Raw genomic sequence first — 27,307 nt, 5'->3', positions numbered from 1 at the left:
TAGGAGTTGTCAGCTACTCTTGAATCAGATTCTGTTTCTCTCCTTGTGTTTACAGCCTGCTTTCTTCAGTATTTTTCCTCATCCGTGCTTCTGCTATGCACTGTTAAACTATGTGAGGATGATTAGAAAGATGGGATATTATATCCTGACAATATCACAGCGCTCATTACATGATCTTATGTTCCAGTAATGCTTCCTAGCACGCACTGCATACATCATACATGCAAATCAAATCTAATGCTATTTGTGGGTTTTACAGACCCCCAAAGCTGCTGCATGGGCTGCTGGCTGTCATGTTTGGCAGCCGCTAAGAGCTCCACCTCCAGAGAATTCCCCTGTCTGTTGACTGTCTGTTGCCAGAGGGACACTGACTGTCACTGACAGCTCCAGCATGTTTCCCTGGGTGCTCTCCCTCTCCAGTGCATGGGCCTGGCCCTGGAGCAAATGTACTTACTCTTTTCCAAGAGCTCTGTGTTGCCGCTTACTCTAGAGATCGTAGCAATAAAGAATTCGAGTGACAACACCAGTCATTCAAGGATTTTGGCTTTTGCTAAATCCAGGCGGTTGTATAAGCAACCCCATGATTGTCGCGTATTTGGGTTTAGTGTGTCTACAGATGAAAATGAAAAAAAAAAACATTGTATATCCTTCCTGCTGCTGGATCGCAATAATTTCAGCCGTGAATGCAATACCAAATTCTATTTTGTGTTTTCTCAATACAGAAAAACCTCGAGAGGCTTGCTTTGACCCCGGGAATATAATGAACGGGACCCGTCTTGGGATGGACTTCAAATTGGGTTCGACTGTAACCTATCACTGTGACTCTGGGTACACCACTGTGGGTCCAGCAACTCTCACATGCATCATTGGCGCTGATGGGAAACCTGTATGGGACAAGGCCCTCCCCACATGTAAAGGTAAAGTGTTTTTCCTCATAGATTGAAAGAGTTTATACGTAACAATACACTTCAGTGTTGGTCATTGACTTAATCTACTACTTATGCATTGTCTGAGAAATGTAGCCTGTGATCAGTTCTGTCAAATATCCTGCAACTGTTTAAATGCAGGTAAACATACATTATTTCTTGATTATTAAAAATGTCACAAGTAGAGGTAATCAAGGTATTCATTCATATGCACACCAAGAGCATATGTATTGCAAGCCCCTGTTGTTATAGTTCTTTCAAGAAGCCATCACTCTTCCTTTTGGTGTCGGCAACCTTGTGAAACTAGCACATTTTTTAAAGACACCTCTCTGAGTCATACCCCGTTGTCATCTACCACAATGTCAATATCAAGGCAATTTTCTCTGTGTTTCTCTCTGACTCTTACGCCCTGTTCACACCTGCCATTAACATGTTTCTTGGGTGATCCGATCACAAGTGGACAGCTCTAAGTACGTCAGTTCACACCTGGCATTAGAATACGTCTCCACATGTGTCTCGAGTGACCACTTGTGATCAGATTTCACTTCCCCGCTCTATATACAAATAAGCACGTACATCATTTCCATTTGCAAGCACCAAATGCGTTGTTGTTTTTAACCGGCGGGAGGCAGCAGTGCACTTCCTGTGCCTAGTCTGCCGGAAATTAAAAGAAGAAGAATTCAAAACAATACAGACACTGTCTATTCCTTGGCATGTTCCAGGCAAACCAAAACGCCCAAGATGTTTGATGCACTCGTAATATATCTCTATGGGCTTTTCAGAATTTTCAGAAGCAGCGACTCAAATTCTGTTTACGTTTTGAAAAGGCAGAAATGCTAGATTAAAATGTTTTTGACTTAACCGTATTTGGCTGGCACCTTGCCAGTATAGGTGATTTAAATAGGGTAAGCAAGTTATTTAGTTTCCAAACGTCATTCACTGCAATGAAAATGTTTCATGTACTTTAGTATCAATGGTTGCTGGCTAGCTAGCATGCTAGTATTGTGAGCATGTTTATCAATTACTTTTCTAAGTTTAAAGGAAGTGCACTTGATATGGAATAATGTATTAGAAGACAGAAGTGCTTGAGTCATGAAACGAGCATCCTGTTCAGTGATAGTGCATTGCAAAAAGCAGACTATTATTTCAAACTGTATAGCTATGTTTGAATCAGCGAACGTTTGTCTTTGAAACTTGCTGTTTAAATTGCCTTAACACTGAAAGCACTGAAGCGCCTGGGTCACTTAACAAGTGTCCTGTTCAGCGCCTTACACAGAGGTCATCAGTTGAGTAGGCGGTCCTTCAGTGTGGCCCAGGACACATTCGCATACACGCTGCTAAAAGAATGTGGCTATATGCGGCCCAGACCACCTCCAAATGTGGTATGAGTGATCGGATCTCAGTGCGTCCTCAATGCATCTTGGCTGCATTCACACCTGTACTTAGAGCTGTCCACTTGTGATCGGATCACCCAAGACGCATTTTAATGCCAGGTGTGAACAGGGCCTCAGACACCAAAGGAATAGGTACGAGTCTGAGCATTGTGAAGACTACTGCCTATGGGCTTTCGTCATCATCAGCAGCTTTAACACCTTGGGTAGTGACGACTGCCACTTATTTCCTCTGTTCTTGCCCAAATTCTCGGCTGAGGATCATGCACTTGCAATGGGTGTCTCAGCAATGGCCATGACAGTGGCTTACTGCACCCTTGTCTCCTTGTAGTCATTGTCCACCAGAATGACCAGAAAACCTGGAATCAGGCCTCTGTTACTTGTTCCCTTATTAGCATGTAGGCAAATAAGCAAATATTATGCAGGCATATGCTAAAGTTAGAATTAACATTGTTCTTGATACATTTTATGTTCTTTATGTTCTTTAAGTTCTTTAAGTTCTATGTACTTTCAGATAGATACCAAGATGCATGAAGTCAGATCCATCAGTGACTCCCATTGATATGCCACATTTCCACCTATACTGGGTCCATGAATTATACATAATTTCATTCTTAAAATGCAGCAGTTCTTTGAGAACGATAACAGATTTGAAACTAAATGTGTTATGAAATAAACTGAGCTGGGGTGACATGACTGAACATAATAGCAAGGTTTGTGTGATGCATTTATAGTCAAACATTCTTGACCTGACTGTGAAAGTCAGTCTAATGGGATTGGAGCTCTTTTACTCCATGTGTTGATGGGTTGACCCTGTTTCAGCAGAGAGGCTCCTGCCCCCAAGAATGGGAGGACTCTCATTCCTTTACAGCCTGAGCATTCATTTTCCCAGACTGATGGCATGTTTGGCTCACTGCCTTTTCATTTTTTAATTTATTTTCCTCAGAAACACACACAGTGTGTACGTTTGTGTGTGTGTGTTTGTGTACACACACATACAGGGTTCCCACTATATTTATTCATCACTGAGAAAGTTGGAGTAAAAACATCCTATAATAGACAAAATATACATACTTCATTTTTTTGCTTGATAATGTTTTAATGTTATATTTCAATTTTACTAGCATAGCACAGAACAAATGCAGATTGTTTAAAATGAATGAATTTTAATCCAGAAAACATGAGGGTTAAAACACATTTACAGAAACATAGTTCTTATTGGTAGTTCATTACAAGCCTCTGGAATTGCATGGTGATATCCAAAGGCTTCCTTTTCCTCTATGGTATAAAAGGAGGCAGTAAAAGTATCAAGTTAGCTAGTACCCAAATTCCAGGTACATTTTCAACCCAACCCTGTAAGTTGACAGCACACACCTTTGCTTTTTACCTTTATAGACATTCTCATCAGCTTTTTGTTTGGCGTAAAAAGGTAATGTTTATGTTGAGAACAGCCCCATGTCACCTATTAAGCATGGTGGAGGGTTTTGTTTTTACATTGAGATGTTTTGCATGTATGAGTCCTGGAGGTTTTATCTTCTCTATTGTACATAAGGACATTTTAGTCAAAAACTTGGTTCCCTTTGCCAAGAAGCTAGAACCTGGCTGAAAATGAACATTCCAGCATCACAGTCATCAAAAGTATTCTTCTGTCTACAAGCAAAAGGTTAACTGTGCCCAAAATAAATGTTCTGAACCATCACCCCAATCTCCAGACCTAAATCCAATAAAGCATTTATGGCTAAACATAAGAAAGTAGCTCATAAGTGAAAACCAAAATATCTGAAGGACCTAGAGCAACTTTGCAGGGTGGTCAAAAATCACACTCAGAAGAGACAGCACCTCATATTATGCTATAAGAAGTGTCTTATTAGTGTAATCCATGCCAGAAGATGGTATGTAAAATACTAATTATAGGGATGTGAATAAACATGACTCTTGCTTCTGGAATAAAATCTATTATTTCTGAACAATTTGACTTTTCTCTGTGATATGCTAAGGTAAAAGTACATATCTTTTAATATGGAAAAATAATTAAATATGTCTTATGGCCTTTTGGTATTTAGTCAGTGATGTGAATAACTGCAATAAACAACATCAATTCCATATTGAGACTAAACAGTGAGAGTGGACAATCAGTAACCAGATAGGTACACCCATCTAGCACTGGGTTGGACCCCCCTTAGCCTCCAGAACAGCCTGAATTCTTTGGAGCTTGGATTCCACAAGGTTTTGGAAATGTTCCATGGGGATTTTGGGCCATGCTAATGCAATGGTATCATGCAGTTGCTGAACACCGGACGGTGGTGCATTCATTCTGTAAAACAGTCCATTCAGTCTCATCCCAAAGATGCTGTATTGGGTTGAGGTCTGCAGACTGCACAGGCTGCTCACTTAAAGTGAACTCGCTGTCATGTTCCTGGAACCATTCTGAGACAATACATGCTTTGTGACATGCTCCTGGTGGAAGTATCCAAGTGATGAAGGGATGCAGCTGGTCAGCAACAATGTTGAGGCATGCTGTGGCATTCAGACATTGCTCAATGAAGAAACCTAACGAGTATCAGACAAACATTCCCCACACCATTACACCACTGCCCCCAGCCTATACCACTGACACCAGGCAGGATAGCTCAAGATGAATCATGCTGCTTGACACCAAATCCTGACTCAACAGGAACTTGCATCTTGATTTGTCAGACCAGGCAATGTTCTTGCACTCCTCTATTGTCCAGCAGTGATCATTTGCCTGCTGGAACTGCCTCTCCTTTTAGCTGACAGGAACGGAACCCAGAGTGGTCGTCTGGTGCTATAGCCCATCTGTGACAAGGGCTGACGAGTTGTGCAATCGGAGATGCCATTCTGCACCACACTGTTGCAATGCTCTGATATGTTCCTGTTTGGCCCGTCTGTTAGCTTGCATGCTTCTTGCCATTCTCCTTTGACCTCTCTCATCAATGAGCTGTTGTCACGCACAGGACTGCCGCTGACTGGATGTTTTTCATTTGTCGCATCATTCCCTGTAAACCCTAGACAGTGCTGTGTGTGGAAAGCCCTGGAGGGTGGCTGTTTCTGAGATACTGGAACCGGCATGCTTGGCACCGACAATCATACCACGCTCAAAGTTGCCTAGGTCACACATTTTGCCAATTCTGTCATTTCATTGAACAGTAACTGGGCACCTCGGTGTCTGTCTGCCTGCTTTATATAGCGAGCCACGGCCAAGTCACTGTCTGTAGGAGAGATCCATTTTTGTGAACGGGGTGGTGTACAAAATAAACTGCCACTGAGTGTGTGAAGGAGATGAATGGATTTAGCAATTTTTCAAAGCTCACATTCATGTTTGGTTGCAATTTAATTATATTAAGTCATTAAGTATGTTGATAAGTTACATTTGATGCCTTTTATATTTATGGATCTTTTCTTATCTCTTATGGTTCCCTTCTTCTCGTTCATAACATGTAAATGAGCCAGTGTAGCAGGAGCCATGGAGATCATTACAAATGTGCATGTGGATTTGTGAGGATGTGTCAAAATAAGGTTACTAATTCACAGGATGTTTCGACAATTGCTCAATGGCCTTGTTTGATCAATATTGTAAGTTCAAAGGGATGGATGTAATGAGCCAAAATGATATCCTGGCCTTAGCTTCTCATCTTGTGCTTGCAATTTCACATAGAAGTCAAGTAAAATTTGATTAGCAATATGATTGCCACTTTACTGAGTTCATAAAATGAAAACTACACAGCAGGTACCTTTGGCAATCACACTACAAGCCAGGGGAGGTAAACCAAATGCTTCAGTTTCATGCTTGATTCTGTCATATCATCTGTCAGCTTTGGTTATTTCTAATTCCTGAGATTTCTTATTTGTGTCACTGTTGCTGAGGCATGTGTTGTTGTTCTTTACAGCCAGTATGAGTCTATTAAGTAAGGAGAATTACTAAATTGTGTCCAGTTATTAAGAATGATTGGGGCAGACTCTTTTTTAAAATATCCTCAGTGGAAGATTTTTAGGATATATCCTCTCTTGAATGTGCCATTTTTACATTCAACATCTTATCTATGTGTCTTTATGTGCACACATATATACATAGACACACACTGCACATACACAGACACATGCACTGACATAGGTGTGCACACTCATCACATGAATATGCACTTTTCACTTTGTAGAAAATAGGGGGTGACATGTTTGGATTAGTCATTATGTCAACAAAAGATGAAAAAGATAAAGATTAAATTTGTGCCTACTTGAAGAGCACACAGGAAAGAGAATTGTGCAAAAACATCTGCCTCTGTCTCCTTCTGAGGGAGAGTGAACCGAGTGCTATGTAGAGGATATTCAGATCAGGCAGCTTGAGACAGGAAAACTCTGTTTGAATTTTAAATGGGACTGACCTAGGGATGTTCTTTGAAAAAAAGTAGCAGCAGTTTACTTTGCAGTTAACATTTTATAAAAGATAAATGTAAAAAATCTTTCAATAATCATTTAACATGTCCACCTAACGGGAACTTTAAATTTATTTTTAGTGACCTGGAAAAAAGTTCAAGGATTCTGGACAACCCGAGTACGTGCAAAGTTGATTACAAGGCGGAAGATTTTCTTAGATTTTAAAATGGTTGGTATATCTGGCAACCATTTCCCTGGGTTTTATTTTCTCACAGAGCCATCAGAGATACCTTGTAAGTTTCTCTCCTGATATTCTAGCTCCATCTGCTCAATGGACGTTAGGAGGAAATGCTTACTAATGGCCTGGTGTCATCTCTGAGATGAAAGGAGTCCTTATTTATTCAGTAATGAATGGAGGAGGGCTTTATCTGGAACTGAAAACCTCAGTACACCCCTCCCCCGCTTGATAAATGCCTCCCTCCAACAACGATAGTTTTGTCAGTGGCAGCCTTTGGTGCTAAAGAGAATCTGCCGAGTGAGTGGTTGTGTTCTAATATTGTTTTCGTCAGGGTAAAAACCATGTAGTTTTGCTTTTGACAAGCACAAGAAACGAATAGTGGCCATTTGGCATTTTACAAGGCAGTGATTCTCCGCTACCGCTTGGAATACTGATGCATTCCAAAGCACTTCCTTGGGCTTTCAGACAAAACTAATTAGAAAGGGGTGAGATCCCTTTAAATAATAAAGGACCCCCCCCCCCCCACCCTCTGCTGCCTCTCTCCACCAAACAGGTCTTTTTTATTTGTTTCCATAGTAACTAAAAGACTGTCTCAGTGCTCTTGAATGAGAAATCCTCCTTGACTGTAAATAGATGGAGTTGGGGGGGGGGGGTTAAAGTGTGGTGATATCGCGCCTCACTGAGGAAATGCTGAAGCATAGCACCAGAATAGCTTCACAGATGGATTGGAGGCATGCAGACACAGGGAGGTGGCCGTGCATCCGAGACATGCTGTATTTCTGCCTGTAGAGATATGGTGGTACACTGCCTCCGGCTCTCAAGGATAGGATTTCCCCTCATCTCTCTCTACAGTAGCTATATGGTTCCATAGAAATTTTCTGTGGCTGGCTTTGTGAAGGGAGACAAGAGGACCAGGTGGCAGACACATCTGTTGTCATAATGTTCAGGAAAGGAAAATGCACATGGGGATTTTAATGCAAAAATGTACTCGTTCTATGCGCAGAAAGATCAACTAAGGCCTCAGCTCATCTGTGCAGGTTGCAGTAATGTTATGTGGCCTGCAGCATAGTATACTACAATTGAATATGCCAACTGATTGACATTTTTTACATGAAGAAATAAGCAGATTGTAAATTTAGTATGAAATATGTTTGTAAAAATGTTGATAATCATTGAAAATATACTCTTAATGAAAATGTTTAAGAAATATTACATATCAGAAAATAACATTAGATTTTAGGTATGAGAAATAAGATAATTACAATTAAGGTGTCTTCTATTCTTGCTCATATTAAAGTTGAAATACTTTTATGAAAAAACTCTCCATGAAATTGTTTAGTATTCTTAGGGGATTTTATTAGTTTAAAGGTTTACAAGTTACAGTTTATCACCTACCCTGCACTAAATATCTCAAAACACTGAGTTGGATCTGCATTAATCCAGCTTGCTTTAATTTGGAATTTAAGTGTTCTTTTCAGTCACTCTGCCTGAAACGTTACTGCTCAGAGCCACGTCCTGACAGTGAAGAGGCATCAAAAATCAGATAGAACACTTTCCGGCTCTGGAAATCACTGAATGTATGTATCTCTGATACCTGAACATCATCCTGCACCTAGGTGTGAAATTTCTAGTTTCAGGGCACACCCCTCTACAAAGGATTACTTGGTTTTAAAGAGTTCCAAACTCGGAGCCTTTTTCTGGCGAGTGTGAGGTAAAGGTGATGTGATCAAAGGTTCCGGGAAGGGTTTGATATGCAGAGGATGATGAGTCCAGGCTGCATCTTGACACCAGTTTTTCGCACTCTGCAAGGTATTGTGGGCAGATGAAGGAGCAGACCTGGGGGAGCAAGTGCCGAGAGGCTTAACGCACCGAGGATGTGCAGGGAATCTCAATCCAAGATCATTGTAGCGAGGACCAAGCGGATGAAAGGAACAAGGCAGGAGTAGAAAGATCACAGAATGGAATCAAGTGGCAGCAAGGCTGAAATTTACCGATGGCAGAGCTGAGAGCAGTATAAATATGAAAAATAAGGAAAAGAGTTAACTCAGGATTTAAGGTGTTGAAAAAATATCAAATTCAACTGATATTATAGTTTGCTCTCTGTGATTAAAATGCACTTTAAAACTTTCACTTTTCACACACACAGTATATATGTGTCATTCTTCTGGTTCTTTAGCACGGGACCCCCAGATATGCACAGATACCATGAAAAATGTGATCAACACTGTTGACATTGTCCCTGTCTTCATTACAGAGACCTATTAAATATTTAGATAAGCTTGAGGGTATTAACTTATTGCATATTGATTTATGAAATTGTTACTAATTTTAAGCATTCGCATGGCATGTTTATTCTGTACCGAGAACAAAGCATTTAGTGTGGCATAATCTGGGCAGTTGTGGTTATTCAATTTTTTAAAAGGCACAGTTCAATAAACCTTTAATGAGCTTTAAGTAACTCATATAGCTTGCAAACGTGGATAGAATATAGAAAGGGAATAACATATTTACTCATGGAGATAGAATGTTTTTAATTGTATGTAAATGATATGTCTTCTTTAGCATTTTCATGTACTAACAGGTTTGTTAAGGTTATTTAGGTAGAATTCAGTAGATATCACTCTTTGAGTCCAGCCTTGAAACCTCTTTGTTTTCCATGTTTTTTTTTCAGCACCATGTGGAGGACACTACACTGGATCTGAGGGAGTGGTGTTGTCTCCAAATTATCCACACAATTACACTGCCGGGCAAACCTGCTCCTACTTCATCACTGTATCTGCAGAATTTGGTGAGATGGAAATAGTCCATATAGTTCTGAATTTAAGAGATATACAGTTGGCTGTTAATATGTATAGACTGTTAAAGCTATAATACATGATGAATGTAATATATTCATGTATTAATCTAGAAAACATGCATATAGCTCTCTTTGGAATTTAATGACATTTTCTAAGGATTGTTGTCATATTTATGCGTGTTATTACATGTATAGGTTGTCCATCACTATGTGCATTGCAGATTAACAGGTCTTAAATGGGCTGCATCCCTTACTATATTTCATCATTTACTATACTAAAGGGAAAAATTAAATGCAGCAAACACCAACAAACAAACTTTAAAAAATGAACTTGATGGTGGAATTCTCACAAGTTTTTATCAACTATTTGTGAACTATCCAGTCCACCTTGAAGAATATGATCTGGCAACAGCCTTCAGGCAAAGTCCATTGACCAAAATGAAGCTAACATTAATTACAGGAAAGAGATAATGCTATATACACCAGTTGCCTTCCCCGACCCCTTTATGGTCATTGGTTTTACTTTGTAATGTCTGACAAGAAGCAGACATGACACATGCAAATGATGTGTAATTGTACCTTTAATTGCATGGATTGTTTGTTTGAGTTCTCATCATGTCATATTACATCTGCTCCAAGGCTTTTAACTCCTTCATAGTCAGCTTCTACCTCAGAAGCTCAGTTCATAGTCTGCTGGCTGCAAAGAAGCACAAATACTGCTGCTTTGGAATATGTAATATTTTGCAGTTAATAATAAAGAGAAAAACAATGATTAATGGTAAAGAAGGAAACAATGTTTTGTCAGCAGTCAGCTACATAAAGATTAGTTTGTTCCTTTTTACATGGGCTATATGTAATTACAGTTGCACTGGAATTATACTTTTAATTATCAAATCACTTACACGTGTACATTTAAGTTCAAGTTGCTTCATTGTAATATGGACCTTCCCTTGAATACTACACCTACACTCTCATACCAATTCAAAAATACATTCAGGGCCATGGCCTCTGTTTATGGCAACAAAAAACAAAGTAGTACTAATATTACTTTAAAATTTCTGCCATCTCCTATACTGAAGTCAATTAAAGATGGAATTAAGTAAATTAAAGTTATTCCAGGAGATGGCCAGTTGTTCAGTCAATAGAGCATTCCTTTTGGGTGCAGGCCGAGCCTTATGGCCATATCATTTGCAGACAATGTCAAGGAACCCACAACAGCTGAACAAATTGTCTTTATTCCACCAGGGATAGGGGTGAGTAGGTTGGGTAGGGTCTCCCCACTATCAGTCACCCTGTAATTCTTTAGGGACTTGCAAGTTGTTTGGATGAAACCAGTGGAGTAGTGCCTTCTTTGTCCACTTCATTCTTGTACACTGTCTGAAAATATCCATTGGCGATGTGCAAGTGTATTGGATATTTAGGTTGTCTGGCTTCAGTAACCCTATATGAGTATATAGGTTGTCATGTGAAAAGAGTCTGATGGAAAAATTTCATAAAGATGAAAAAAGCATGGTAAATAAAGAACCAAAGTCCATAAGCCAATCAGGAGTTACTGGGGTAGGTTTCATTTTTACTGTCAACACAACAATGAGAGTGCTTTTATCTTAAAATCAATTTTCTGGTACTTTACACTAGATCAGTTGAGAAGATGACAAATTGTTATGGTTTGCCTTTAGAGCCAAAACTCAACTGTGCCCAAATTGTTTTGTTTGCCTAGGGCTCATCCACTATTTAATCCAACCCTACCTCAGGGTACACTGACAGATTTTGCAGAACCTTAAAGAGGCTTAGCCGGTAGATTGGTGTGGGTTGAACTGACAACTCAGTCAAACAATAGCAAATGTCCAATCAGGTATAAGGAAGTATGTGGCATGACAAGCAAAAAAAAAAAAAAAAAGAAGTGAAAATGATAGTTGATCATGATTCTGGTGGTTCATTGACCAACAGGGAAATGGAATAATGGGAATAATATTTATTTTGTTAATCAATGCAATTGATATAATCCCCCATTTTTCACTCTGGTATTAAATGGCCAACTTAATTATGGATTAATAGTTAGCGTCATTATTTATCATTTACTTTTTTGTTGAAAAATGTATACAGTATACAGCTATACAGTATGTTTGTTGCCCATAGATAGTGGTCAGTAGTCATAAAGTGAAGTAATTTTGTGGTGTTACACTTTTTAATGGAGTGGTATCAAAAAAGGTGTGCAAGATTTGTGTGCAGTTGGGTTAGGAAAGAGCCTGATATTGATCATCACAATATGTAGGTTAACATAAATTGTGAAATTCTGAATAGCGTGGTTGATTATGTAATCTTCCTTGGTAAACAACCATTGGTATTTCAAGGGCAGGATGGAGCTACACAGTCTGATAATGGTGAATATTATGTGTAGCAGCTTTCTTTGATGGTGGACATTAGCTGTGCACTAGCTAAGAAAACCACTGTCTAGGTCCACACTGCTTATGTGCACCTCTAATATAATCCAAAGTGACTTCATCTCAACAATGTCCCACATTGTAAAGACAGATGTGAGAGACCAAGTGCATCACCAGTAGATGAAAAGGCAAGTGTGAACAATCCTGTGTCATCACTAAGTTGTGTGTCTGGTTCCATCAGCCTCTCCCTCCACTGAGATGATTTTCACAGTGGATAAATAGGTTGCAAGCTAATCAAGACTTAATTCTGGCTGTGCAACATTGAAAGAATATAGCATTACTTAGTGTTTGATTAATGGTACAGGGACACCTTGAGTACTTATCACTTTTGCATAACAACTGGCGAACCTATGGCACTCTGATTGTGTCCCTGCCCTCGTCCCCATCTTAAACATGAATCTTAATATAAATGCACATAAGACTAAATTGTCATATAATACTTTCTTTTGTTTCTTGTATTTAGTCTTTGCTTGTGCAATTACAATGTGCACACTATCCACTTAGAATATTATATGATTATTAAATGTAAACTGCAATGATCAAAGCCATTTTCAGAATTATTTTACACATTAGTTTCATTCAAGTACTTAGGAATAATGTGCAAGGAGATTTAGTGGTTTGGAACTGATTTAATGTATTTTCTGTGGGCTTCAATTACATACAGAGCAGTGACACATTTTCAGTCTGCTACTTCTTTTCCTGAGGGCTTTTAGGTTGTTGACCTTTATGCATTAGGCCACTAATAAGATAATACATCTATGTCAGCTTTCTTAGCCGTGAGCAGATCTCCAGACTCTCCGGTCATATAACCATGACATTGTTTTTAGTTTGTGGAAGCCCTGGTCTGGCATGAAGGACTACTCATTGGTAATGTGAAAAAATAAAATTTTGGAGCTATGTGACCTTGGCATGAATCATTTTCCCGTTAAATGACCCTTACAATATATGTTTGACAAATGATTGTGTTTTATCTCTTGAAATACTTTCTTGTGAGAAACATTTGTAATTTCTCACTGCATCATTATCACAGAATAATTGTTACTGTAATGGTTACTGAGGCAATAACAAAATATGTTGTGTGTGTTTCTGAACCTGGAAGGTGACAAGGTATGTAATTGCTTGTAGTTTATCATTTTACTTCATAGTCAATAAATGTCATCTTGTAATTGTGAGCATGACTATTGGAATCCTGCAAGTGTTGGTAGTCCAGGTCTTTATGCTTTATTAATAGTGCACTCAGAATTAGATTACAGTTCCCATCTATCAACAGTTTGTAAAGTCCTAAGACTGCGTTGAATATCTGGTTATTTTTTATTATTTTATTATTTATTATTTTTTATATATTTTATTATTATTTATTTACTCATGTTTCTCACAGGTAGAGATGGGCAGTGTTAGAGAATGAATGCAAAAACATTCTTAATGGTTAACAAAAATTTGTTTGAGTAGTGACTTGAATTTATACCTGTGTGCGTTATACCTATGTGACCACCATATTTTAAATAATGGTCCTAATTAATACAATTAAATAATGGAGGTTGCTTAGCAAGAGCAAGTGATGCATTCATGTTTCAATACGCTACACCGGATGTTGATATTTCGTAAAGTTCAGGTTCACAACTAGTATTTTTATGGTAATGTGAAATGTTGCTGTTTATTGTTTTTATGAAGGTTAGTAACCCCCTTCTATATCAGGCAACAATCAAACTATACTGTTTTCTTTTCTTAGAAACCGATCCAGATAAATTGTAAACTAAATGGCAGTTGATTGAATTTGGGGCAGACAAACTGATCTCAGATCTGTGGTCATGGGCAGAGAATACCTGGATTCTGCAATTTCAGTCCAGTGACAGTCAGACAATGTGATATAAATTTTGCAACGAGTGAGACAGCTTTCCTTTGACAGGAAAATAAAAGCCTTATATCTATTACTATAGTCTGCAAAATTGATCCAACACACTTTTGTTCTAATTAGCTAATACGTCACCCATATCTCCCATTTCAGTATTATTCTCGGCATTTGAGTAATGATGATTTTATAAGAAACTGCCCGCCGCTAAGTCCAGCTGTCATGAAGAGAGTAACTTGTATTGCTTGTTTCATTTTGTCTCCTCAGTGGTGTTTGGGCAATTTGCCTATTTTCAGACAGCAATGAATGACTCTGTGGAGCTGTTTGATGGGGCCAACCAGAATGCCAGGCTGCTCAGCTCCCTTGCTGGATCTCATTCAGGTGAGGGCTTGATATTCTCTCCGGTGTTTGTTGCTTTGAAACACACAAAACGTATAAGAAAAAAAAATACTGATAGTATGTGCAAAATAATGATTTTTTGTGCTCAATTAACAAACAGTATGGAGTATTATGACTCATGATCTTTATATATGCATCCAGATTGGATGATTTTATGCAGTGATTATTTCACCCATCCATTTTTCTTGCAGAATCTTTCATTCCAAACTCAAGATTTTCTCTTTTGGATTTAAGGGGACTATTTAAATGATCAATATATTTGATAACATGGTTGCATGGACTCTGTGTACTGTCACAGTGACTTTCTGTATTCAACAACAGTCTTTGGCCTTTATATGTTTACAGTCTATGATTTATGTTTTCAGCACCCTTTTAAAGTTAAACAATTTCAAAACCTTGAAGTTTTCAGTTGATTTAATTTTGGAATCGTAATTAGCCAATGATAATACAATAGCTGAGGATTCTTGCAGAGTCCAATGGATATAATCCATTCTTCTGGCACATTTATGTTTTATATTTTATGCTCTGCTGTGTAATAGCATATTCACTGGGGATGCAGAATACCTTCTTTCATTCCTGTGTAAAGTTTTTGTGGATCTACAGAGATATATAGGTATTAAGTCTCAGAGCTCTCTTCATATGTACATGTGCATGACACATGATCTATTTTAAAGTGAGTATCTCTCTCTGCATGTGTGTATGTACCCTGTTGCTGCAGGAGAGACCTTGCCTTTGGCCACTTCAAACCAAATTATGCTGAGATTCACCGCAAAGAGTGGCCCAACTGCAAGGGGTTTCCACTTTGTTTACCAAGGTAAGTGTGTGCTCAGTATGCTTCAATTCCAGAAAACAGGTTGTTATGAGACTTAACGTTTTCCTTTCCCATTTTACCCACAAACCCCAATTGTAGACTGCTGTTTGAGCTTCTGGAGTTGTCTACCTCCAGGCTCACACAGACATTATCACACCGAGTGCTTTGGTCTTATTGGTTACAGAGTCTTCTGTCTGTTGATAATACTCTTGCGGTGACTTGCAGACCAGCTGCCTAAGATCTCTACCTGGGCAAGGGGGTAGACAATAATGGAATCACCAAAAAATATATGACTATTTTATATGAATTGGGCCACCCATTACCTTCAGAGCAGTTTCAGTCCTTCTTGGAATCCTGTTATACAAATTCTGAACTTATAGTGGGATACTGGACCATTCTTCAAGACGGAAGGCCTCCAGTTATTTGAGGGATGAAGGAGCTGGAAAGCTACTCTGCACTGTATGTTTAAGAAGTTCCCATGAAGGTTCAATGATGGTTAGCTCTTCCATGACTCCTGACTCGGGTGACTCTTGGTGTTTATGAAATCGCTCTTGAATTCAGTTAACAGTATCTATGGAGGCATTATCATTATCATCCTGGAATATGGGAACATTTTGAAGAAACAATCTTTGCAGTATGTGGCGCTGCTGGTCACCAAAACACCTTAAATGGCCTCATATTCCTTGGACCTGCTTCTACTATGCGGAGTAGTAATTTGCCCCAATGACTCCCATGAACCTTTCTTCAAACATACCCCATAGTAGAAGATGACTTTCACACCGTATTGCTTTCTTCCACTGCTCAGAAGTCGAGGTTTTGCAATCATTACACCAGCTTATGCATTATTGCACATTGGCCTTTGTTACAAGTGGTTTCTGAATGGCAGCACTACCATAAATATCAGCTTTGTGAAGCTCATGACATATAGTGTTTGATGAGACTGGGTCACAGAGGTGTAAATTCAGTTCTGTGGTAATTTTGGATGCTGTTGTTTTGTGGTTTTTACCAACTATCTTGTTAATTTTTTCAACACCGATTTTCAACACAGTTTCCCTTGAGACATTAAATAATTTTGCTGTTTCTTTGACTAATGCACCTGCAGTTCAGGCACATACTATCTGAACTCCCTCAAAATCTGTTAGATCTATCATGTACACATACAGTAAATTATTATAGATGTTTGGTGCAGGTATTTTGTTGCTGTGTATTTTTCATGATTTTTTCCGTATCTGTTTCTATTATGGTGACAGCAGAAGTGTTATAGAGGGTTTTCTGTTTTTTTTTTCTATTATTATATATTTCTTTTTTCTTTTCTTTAGATGTTTCCATTGAATGTTTTTATCATAAGTATACCCTCTATGCCTAGAGTTAGGCACAGAGACTAACAAAGTTAGTCTCCAAAACATAATCTTGTTGTAAAATATATCAGTTAACTCTCAGTTTAAACTTATTTGGATGTTATATTCCGTGACAGGTGCCTAAGGAATGAAGTGGCTATTCAGTAGAGCAGATTTCTGACAGATAATCCCAACATGAGGCTTTTAACATATATTGACAATTCACCACCAGCTCCATTCAGATGTAGTGGCAAAATATTGTCAGTTTCATTCTACTGTATTTTTTCCCTTGATTGGCAATCGAAATGACATTGTCACAAAGCAGAACAAATGTGCAGCACATTTTGCTGCCGTTGTGTAGAGTTCAGTTTGAAACTAAATCATGTATAAGGACATAAACTGGCAAAACAGTGACAATACAAGCACAAACATGGAATCCATCATTTATTTAATGAAAGTAACTGTTGATTTTAACATTATTTGTAATAGATCGCTTGGCCTATGCTCTGAAAGAATTGCTAAAGTGCTGATTTAGATACAGATACAGAGAGGGAAATGGGCACAAGGTATTTGTCCTAGTCGGGATAAGGCAAGATGTTAACTGCATGAAGTTCTCAAAATATGTCATGAAAATTGTTATATGATATTATGTTGTGAACAGTACTGGATAAATCATACATAGCAAAATTCAAAATTGAAAAATGTTAAAGATAAATGTGTTTATTTACTATTGTGAGCATTATACATTATTAAATATAAATACACAGATGGAGCACTTAATTAGTCTATGTATGAGAGTGCTTCCTGCTCATCTGTTTGATATGAGCTGACTGTCCAGTACAATATGTCATACCACTTCTTAACATTTCATCAATTAATCAAACATAAAACATTAAAATCAACAGCATATGAAATCACAAATTCAATTTTTTTTAATGATCTTTTTTCATAGAGACCTGGATTTTAATTCAAAAGTTTACAGTATATTACTATAACAAGTAAAGAAATATTATGCTATATTATTTGATATAAATATGTTTTGTTACTGCTTTTTCTGTTTTTCATGTGAAACCACAGAACATGAAGGATACAAAATGATTTTGCTCCTTTTGTGTCTTTCTTATTACTGCTGCCCTAATTGATTTCTGGTTCATTCTAATTGGCTACAGTGTTTATTTAGTATTTAGCAGTCAATAATTGTTTTTCAGATTTAAATCTGCTTGTATGAGGAAATAAATGGTTGAGTATTAGATTATTAATTTGTATTTGTTGAATTATTTTATTTCAAAGACCTACTGTGGTGCGTGCCATTGCTCACGGAACTGCAAAGTTCAGTGAACGTTGTGGCCATAGCCTAAGTAAAACATTTGCTGTAGATCAAGTCAATTCTCTAAAATAGATCTGTTTCATGTTGTCTTTCTTGTGATACTTTATTTCATACTAATAAAACAATAAACCAATGAATTGCTTATTGGCTATTAAAATGATAATGAACAAAATTTTGTAATGGCAGACATTTTTCAACCCTGTCAGTCACTGTGGGAGAGAAAAATTTATTCTAGCAGAAACTTTGACTCCTCTTTAAAATGTGGATAATCCAAATTTGCTGCATTTTTGATCTTGCATGTAATAAATGGCAGAGCAGTTCCATCAGCCAGTCAATTTTGAGAGAATTATCTTCCGTGGACAGCCAACTTGCATAAAAACGAGTTAAAATAGCTTATGAAAACATCTGACAGCATGTTTATAGCCACAGATGAGTCATCTGTTGGGAAAGGCCATTATGTTTTACATATTTTATGTGCAAAGAAGCTCTATCACTCATAAATTCAATTGCATGTGGCATCAAGAAATGCTTACAAGAGCATTGAGGTCAATTTTAATAATGCGACTGCATTGTGTCCAAAAATGTGACATGTTACATGTTAAGGGCATATCATGACATTCTCAAAGGCTTGTTCCTAAAAAGCCTCTGCACAACATTACACATGTCTGCTTTTTCCAAGAAACAGTCTGAATTCAACACGTGACAGTGTTAGATCTAAACATTTCTTTCATTTGTGCTTAATTAGTGGCAATTAATTCATCAGCCCAGATAACTGGAGAGGTGCAATGAAATATTTGTTCAATGAGTGGCTTGAAAAAAGGCTGTATTAACCTTCTGGTGTCAGAGGACTGAAGTACATGCTAAAAGTACATGATATAAAGTAAATGTAAGAACGCATGAGTTGACAAAGTAGTCTGTGGCCTGGGAACAGACAGCAAAGCCAAGAAGTGCTGTGTGGCTTGAATATTTGAAACTGCATATTGCCAATCCACACATAGTGAGATTCTCCTATATTTCAATGAATGACAATATTCCCTGAACACATGAGAATGCACACAGCAAACCCACAGACCAGATGTTGCAAATCCACTAGATGTGACTACTGAGGAGTTCTTTGCATTCTTAAGCAGTTGGTGAAACCTGATTCATGTGGTAGTAGCCACAGTATGTCTCCATTTACCATATGCCCTAATTCCGTGCGACCATTTGAGAAAACATGAATATGATATCATGCAGAATCCAGAAAAATCCGCTTCTGAATACATCAGTACAATAGAAATACAGTGAATATACATGGAATTTAACAAGCTGATGAGAAATAAATGTATAGGATCATAGATAATTGAAAAAGTATGCAATCAAAGTAAACTGCAAAATCAGAAACTGAGTTTATCTAAATATTTGAATTCACCTATAGTCCTGCATTATACAGCCTGCAGATTGAATGGAAATTCAAACATCCTAATTCCCACAGCATCATATTTGATAATAGTAATTCCCTCACCACAGGCAAGAATTCTCAAGAGCCATCCATCTTATTCCAGACACTAGAGAATGGCACAGAGTACGAGCATAGGACTGACACATAGAGGAGGATGTAATGGGTGTAATTCAACTTCTTTTCACCAATAAATATTTTTATGCCACCCTTTTGCCACTTTCCTTTGCAATGTGTTGTTTTTTGTTTGTTTTTCAAGACAGCAAAGTTGAAAATTTTCTTTACTATTATCTGCCCTTTTTTCATTTTTAAAGATGTTTCTCAAGGTTGGTATCACAAAGATGCCATTTCAGTTTTATTTCATTGCTGTTTGAAGTACTCCTTACCGACTCCCATAATGGTGTAGCTCAGGACATGTCAAGTATTTCACTGAGTTTAAAAACGCTATTGCTGTGAGAAATACAGGAGCATTTAAATCCCTCCCTCTCAGCTGCCTGAATGGAAACTGAACATCTTTGAGAAATCTTTCGTGGAGCACACTCATAACAAGATCTGTAACATACTTGATTTGTCCCTTTTCATATCCCCTCATGGTTTTATTATATGTGGAAGTGAATGTGAAAAGGGGGAGTGCTGGAAAAATATACTTTGAGTGGTTGGATGGTTGGGTCAGTGCATATACAAATCCAAAATCCAAAATCCAAATCTTGATTAGGCATATCTGCAGCTTTTAAGTAATGCCAAACATAACTACCAGCAATATAATGCATAGTAGGGAAGGACTACTGCGTAGCTTCATCTTACTTTGAAATTATATTTTTTCTATATTTGACAGACACTCATCCAGGTTGACATGTTAAATACATGTATGATACAAATACCTAAATACATGTAGATGTATCTCACTGGAATGGCACGAACAACATGATCATATATACATGCAGAATTACAGTAAACAACTATTAAACTGAGAAACAGTATTAAAACCAGAACAATGCAAGGATAAAACAGCAACAATTTTCCTTAATAGCAGCATACATCATGCTAATGTGAACATTCAGCCACACAATTATCTATATATGAGCAATATTTTTGTAAATTATAGCACTTATATGGTGTCAAACAATGATCCATACCAGTAACTAAGCATTAAGCTCTACACTGAGGTGCATTTTCTAAATATATGTGTTGTATATCTATCCACACAGCTGTTCCTCGCACGAGTGACACCCAGTGCAGCTCTGTTCCTGAGCCAAGATACGGGCGACGAATTGGGTCAGAGTTCTCTGCTGGGTCCATAGTCCGATTCGAATGCAACCCTGGCTACCTGCTGCAGGGATCCAAAGCAGTCAAGTGCCATGCGGTCCCCAATGCTCTGGCCCAGTGGAATGATACCATTCCTGTTTGTACAGGTGAGTCCTCACTTAACAATGACAATTGACTACAGGAGTTTTTAGTTTTGTGGTGTGGGAATACCAACAAAGTTATGGGTCAGTTATGCTGTTATGAATCACCACATGTTTGTCCTGCTTAATTGTACCAAACAAGTGATGAAGTCCCCTGGGGTGCTGTGGCTACTGCTGTAAAGCTGCAACGGCTGTGATTTCACAACTATTAAGCCGGGAATTTAATCAAATTTTTGTTTGTTCTCTGGCATGTAGTATTTCTAATTGCCTTTCACTGGGCCTAAGCTAACTATCTCTCACAAAAGGTTTTCCAGAGTCCATTAAGCTGTCAAAAAACACTTCTCCCATCTAATTGCATCAGTTAGTTATTTGCTTACCATCCAAAGGTCAATGCTAACCCTTATAGTTGAGTCTTTCAAGTTAACATAGTGCTTGCAAGTTGACATACAGTGCAAAAATGTCACATTTTTTGTTTTGAGGTGATCTCTAAGTAGAAAGAAAAATGAGGTAAAACATAAAGGCTAGACTGGTGTGCCAAATGCTTTGAACTAGGGTTTATGGATCAGGCTGACATATTTTTGCATATTTAAGAGATGTGTTTCCTGACAAGTAGAAATATTAGGAATTCATAAGTTTGCTAGCAATACTAACAGCCACAGTATGTTATCCACTTCCACAGCCTGGGGAGGTAATTCATTTCCTTAGATTACCTAACAGAAATAAACAAAGTAAGACAATATAATTTTGTGTAATGTTGTATACCATTAGAGAGCACACCAACAATACAGTAAAACACTGTTCTGTCCACCCAATCGCAAGTTATATAACCATATGGAATAGTTTTGCATTGGTCATTGCTCAGATTTTAAATTTTGGCAAATTAGTGGCCAACCATTACTGGGTATGGTGAGGACAATTTTAGGAATTTACTGTTCTCTCAACATAGTGCTATCACATTACAAGGAGACTTTTGCTGAATATTTAAATATTAGTCCATTTAAATGTAAGTTCATCTTATAACAGCATTTCTGTTTTTTGAGATCTTTTTTTTTCTTTTTATCCCCACTTTCAACCTGTTAAATAATTTCAGTGTTCAGTGTAAATATAACCATGAAAATGTCTGTTAGATATGGAATGATATGGACACACCTCTACTCATGAATATCAGCAGCAAACTACACTGATACTGTTATCAGATATTACTCCGAAGTAAAATCATCCATAACATTGGCATGACCTTAGATACTGCACCATATTGCACTACTGGAGTCAGTTGCAGATACCAAAATATGAAACAGTTGTTTACAAATTTGATCTTGACAACAATATTGGAATGGTCAAATGTTGCAACACCATATTAACTTAAACTGCCGGTTAGGTTAGGAAGGTTAGGAATGTTGTTGTTAAAAAAAGAACTGCAACTGGCTTATGAACTGCAAGTTTCTTGACAGCACTAAGATGAAGAAACCCTGGTCAACCTGTCCACCTCTGCTGCACCGCCCCGGCTGATGACACAGTCAATTTTAAGCCTATAAACCTAATTTCTTTGGTGCGGGGCCAACAAAAAAAGTCTGTATACTGGCTATGTCACCAGGTGAAATTGTTACTGTACCAGTGAGAGTTGCGTGTTTAAAATTATATATATGTGTGTGTGTGTGTATATATATATATATATATATATATATATATATATATATATAGATATATATACAATTCAGTAAAACCATACAGGACCCTTTGTATATGCATTTTGGTAATGGCTTTAACCCCCACATGTATTACGGCTCTTAATGTCAGATCTTATTTCATACTCAGGAGTGGAGTGGAATATGTTAACTGGTGCAACTTTGATTTTACTGTGTTGTTCTACAGTTCCATGCAGTGGGAATTTGACAGAAAGGAGAGGAACCATCCTCTCCCCAGGGTTCCCAGAGCCTTATGGGAATAGCCTGAATTGTGTTTGGAGGATTATTGTCACAGAAGGAGCTGGGATCCAGGCAAGTATCAACGATCCACATTTGAAGACATGAGCAGTGATGACCTGCATTCTTTAGCCAAAATAGGCTATAAACCAGTTTGGCCAGGAATTATTCCATTGACAAATGAAAAGGATGGCAGCTAAAATATTCACATGATAGGCTGTGGCAGTTCTGATGTCAAGAAATGTAGTAGTGGAATTATTTTTATTTAGATTTTTATCTATATTCCCAAATTAGAGTAATAATATAATGAGTAGGGGTGTCAGTAATACCTCAACAATTAGAGCTGATGGTGGAGTTATAGACATCTTTACTGATTTTATTCATTTGAATAACACCTTACTATATATTAATTAAAATTCATCATATTTGTTATTATAGTGTATGTTCAGCTCTGCTTATTGAGGGTGGATTTCTTTTTCAGATCCAAGTTATGAGCTTTGCTACAGAGCACAACTGGGATTCCTTAGAAATCTATGATGGTGGAGACATGACAGCTCCAAAACTAGGAAGCTTTTCAGGTAGGACCTTAATGATGTGTTTAATGGCACATCGTAGTCTGGGTGATTGAATCACAGCCTGTGATGCAGCAATCCCTTACTGTTGATGTTCAGTGTAGGTTGGCTATAAGGTGAATATTTAAATTAATAAAAGAAAAATAATAATAGAAAACTGTTCAATGCAGAATTTATGTCCCAAAATTCTGCAAAAAATACAGACATTAGTGTTGATGCAAGAGTATTTTCATGCCTTTTCTCGTACAGCAGCTGAATGTCCTCATTTTGTGTTGGATGATTCACAATGTGGACACGGGAGACTGACCTTTCAGTATCCAGCTGGCAGTCATTTCTGTCTCCATTGCATTCCCATTAATTAAAGAAACAGCATTCCAAGAAATTAACAGCTGTGTACTAAACAGCATTCCAAGAAATTAACAGCTGTGTGCTATTACAATAAAAATCTAAATTCGGAACATTTTTTTGAAATCATAAACATTTCAAATGCAGGAACAAGAACTCGTTGATTTCTTGTGGCTGTGTCCACAGGATATATTTCTTCAAAGATCTGTAACCCATCAAGCTGATCCTCAGAAATTGTTCTATTATATGCATTTAACCATTTTTAGTCAACTTTTTTGAATTCTTTTGGCTTCAAAAGAAATGACCTGGCCAAACTTCTGTTGCTAAAGAGCATTGCTGTTTTGGTCACTCTAAAACTTATGCAGACAAAACCTTATTATTGGGCAAGTAAGACACTGACCCAGTTGATTGTGAGAACTTTTGTTGGTCTTTAAAGGGTTGGTCTCTAAACTATTCTCAAGAAAAACTTGAGTGAACAAATCTAATTAGCCCATGGATTAAGGTGTCGAAATTGAATTGATTCCCTTGTTCAGCTACAAGTAAGTTGCTTAACAGGTCAATAGGATGCATGCATGGCTGAGTTTGATGGTACATATGATGAAAAGGTGAGCTCTGAAGTGGATTGGGGCTTTCAATGAGACCAAGCGTAAACAGCCCTCATGTCAGCAATGCATGTAAAATTTTTACTAGATGTTCTAATTTTCACATCTGGTACGGCATCAAAACCTCAGCAGGAGCTTGGAGAGCCAGCTCCTCATGGGACAGGGGGGTGATTTAACCTTTCCTGTATCTCCTTGTTGAGGGATTTGTTGCCCCGCTGAAAGCAATACCTTCAAAGTGCCTGTAATGAACTTGGCTCCTAGCTCAGCTACACTGGTATGCTGATAAAAGGTCAGGTAACTGGGGAGTCATGTGTGGTTTAAGGCAAGCTGTCTGTGGAGTAGTTTCATACTGTACTGAAGAAAAGTGTTTATTTCAGCTCTGGCGCCACAGTTTCCCAAGCAAGGACACAACAGCTGTTTTTACATTTACATTTACATTTATTTATTTAGCAGACGCTATCCAAAGCAACTTACAAAAGTGCGTACAGTAAGTATAGCGACAGTACGGGGACAGGATGTGTACAGTTCCACAATGAGATAGTTCCCAGCTGAGAGCAAGGTCTTTTTGAGGACACAGTACTATCAGATTTGTACAACTACAGCGTATAGGACAACTAATACGATACACCTTCAAACAGCAAACTTCAACAACTTCAAACTGCGGCTACATTTTACAAATGTAGCCTCTCCAGAATAAAAAAATTATTTCTAAAAATCAAATACTTGTTTACCAAAATCAAATACCAAATCTCTTACATAATTGTGTATCAGAGACAATTTATGCTCTGATGCTGTGGACGTGTGGTCATTGTTGGCTAATAACACAGACCAGACCTGAACTTGTAATGTGTTGGGATGTAGTGTTCTCCCCATGCTCAGAATGAGCTTTCTTCTGATTAAGCCACTCAGTAGCAACCCTGGTGCAAGTATTTTATTTAACTGTACTAAACTTAAAATATATGATGATTTCTTGTTGTATGGTGGACACTGAAGTTCACAGCAAAATAATCCAGGTTTCCACTTAAATGTTACCTTAGAAATTTTAAGGAAGTCAGAGTGCAGTGTGTTCATTAAAATAGATATTTAAGAAAATGCAATAGACTGAAGATGCCCTTTCAGATAAAAACACATAAAAGATTAATAAATAAAATGATGTTGAAGCCATTTTATATGAGGCTTTAAATCTTTTTATTTTAATCTTCTTTTTTAATTTTCTTTTTTGTTTATTGTTGTAAATTTGTGGACAGTCAAGTTAGCTGACCTAGGGTGAACATATTTTTTCTGTTGCAATGATAACAAATTATTTGGTGATACTTTCCAAGTTAAAATTGAAAAGACACATCTTCCATTATTAAGTAAAATGTACTTGCTTTTCAACTTACTGTCCACTGTTGTCCAGTGATCACTTTCAAATAGTCATTTAATTTATATGCATGTAGTGAATGTGACTAAGTGAATGTACATCTGGTCTGAATAGAACTTTGATCTCTTTGTTCATTTGTCTTTGAACTCTGTGGGAAGTGGTTTTCATCAAAAAGGTTCATTACAACCAGTACCAAACATCTTGGAATCTAGGGCCCATGTACTTGTAATATATTGAGCAACTTGAGCTGCAACTTTGTGCTGTATTGAAAATAAGGAATTAAGAGTCCACTTGATTCCATTTCTTTCCTCATCAAAGAGCAATGAAATATCCAAACTTCAGCTTATAGTGCACCAAATAAAGCTGAATGATAAATTTTCTAAGGCAGGTCAATAAATAATTAATAGATGGCCATTTATTGTTTTAACTCTTATGGAACAACTTTTTCCCCCTGTTTTGTTACTCTGGGCATACTTCATGCAGCTTTGTACATTGCACAGATGCTGTATAATTAGGATATGCCATGGACACTATGACAATGAACTCTGTTGTGTATACACAAGGTAAAAATTATCTCTGAGTTCAAAGGCAAAGTTGAATTCAATTTTGAGCTGTATATGTGAACATGCCCATAGAAACCACTTATGTGTAGCATTTATAAAAACAAAAATGTTTACAACATGACTATACAGTTTATCTTGGGGTGCCACAGATCCATGTTGTTATGATCACTGGTTTCTTTCCAGAGTTTTTCCAGGTTAAAATGAACTAGGCTATGAAGGCTACAATGAAAGTAGATATACACGCAACAGTTTTGATCTTGGCAGCACAGTGACATCTAGGCTGTCTTTCCTGCAATGCCCAAGGTGCCACTTAGATTGTTACCAACAGTGCACCAGATTGCAATTTGTCAAACTGCATAGCTCTATTGGCTGAAAAGTCCCAAATCTCCAGCACCTCAGTATAGAGGCAATCATCCTGCTCCCTGATAAATCTCCTCATTCGCTTGAGAAATCCTCCTAAATGCACATGAAATACAAAACTTTGATGGATGTCATGTATGTTATAAAACAAAATGCTGTGCTTTAAATAGACCATTAAACTTTTGATATATCATATCTTTTTTCACACAAATCCCATAATGTACCAGGAGGCAGACACTGAATGTAGAATAGGTGCACCCGCCTGATGCTATCTGAATGACTTGCAGGAGCCTGAACATGTCACAAGGTGTTCCAGTAGTATGACAAGGGGACCCTTGCTGACCGACTCAGCCAATTCCCAGTGGAACCAAGCCAATTTTTCCTGTCGCTGTGGGCTTGCGGTCATTGTTGGCAGATGACACAACTTGTTTTGAACCCCAGTTGTAGGGCCAGGCGTGTGGTGAGAGCAAGCACCTTTATTGTCTGAGCCACATGGGACCCTGCACAGTCTGAATTTTGACAGTGTTTTTGCTTATGTCTGCTTTTTTGTGAATTTAAACCAGATAAATCTAAGACTTTGTCAGGTTATACCTTTTAATTACATAAGTTGAACTAAAGTAGAACTGTTTCCTCTGGTCATTGTATGGAAGTGTCATCACAATTGTAAAAGAAGAAGATAATGTGGTGGCTTTAGACAATGGCAAAAAATCCCCACCTGACCAAATAAGCCAGAGGAAAAGACAAATGAAAAAAAAAAAAAGTTGTCAAGTACATCAACAAATGCTTGCTCACTGTTCTTAGTAAATTCAGATAATAATGATACAGTTT

At 37.7% G+C, this 27,307-nt stretch overlaps 1 protein-coding gene across 1 annotated transcript in view; it reads left to right on the top strand.

The window, feature by feature from the left end:
- The window catches only part of LOC118789703 (CUB and sushi domain-containing protein 1-like), a 482,818-nt gene that overhangs the window by 392,632 nt on the left and 62,879 nt on the right, over positions 1-27,307 (top strand). Inside the window, exons 30-36 of the mRNA XM_036546243.1 lie at positions 723-917; positions 9,619-9,735; positions 14,302-14,415; positions 15,152-15,247; positions 20,555-20,758; positions 22,625-22,749; positions 23,156-23,252. Of these exons, the coding sequence (XP_036402136.1) occupies positions 723-917; positions 9,619-9,735; positions 14,302-14,415; positions 15,152-15,247; positions 20,555-20,758; positions 22,625-22,749; positions 23,156-23,252 (948 nt within the window). The remainder of the gene's footprint in view (positions 1-722; positions 918-9,618; positions 9,736-14,301; positions 14,416-15,151; positions 15,248-20,554; positions 20,759-22,624; positions 22,750-23,155; positions 23,253-27,307) is intronic.

Source organism: Megalops cyprinoides, chromosome 15, assembly GCF_013368585.1.
Source record: "Megalops cyprinoides isolate fMegCyp1 chromosome 15, fMegCyp1.pri, whole genome shotgun sequence".
Classification (NCBI taxonomy): domain Eukaryota; kingdom Metazoa; phylum Chordata; class Actinopteri; order Elopiformes; family Megalopidae; genus Megalops; species Megalops cyprinoides.
The sequence above is the reverse complement of the archived record's forward strand: the minus strand, read 5'-3'. Positions and strand labels throughout refer to the sequence as shown.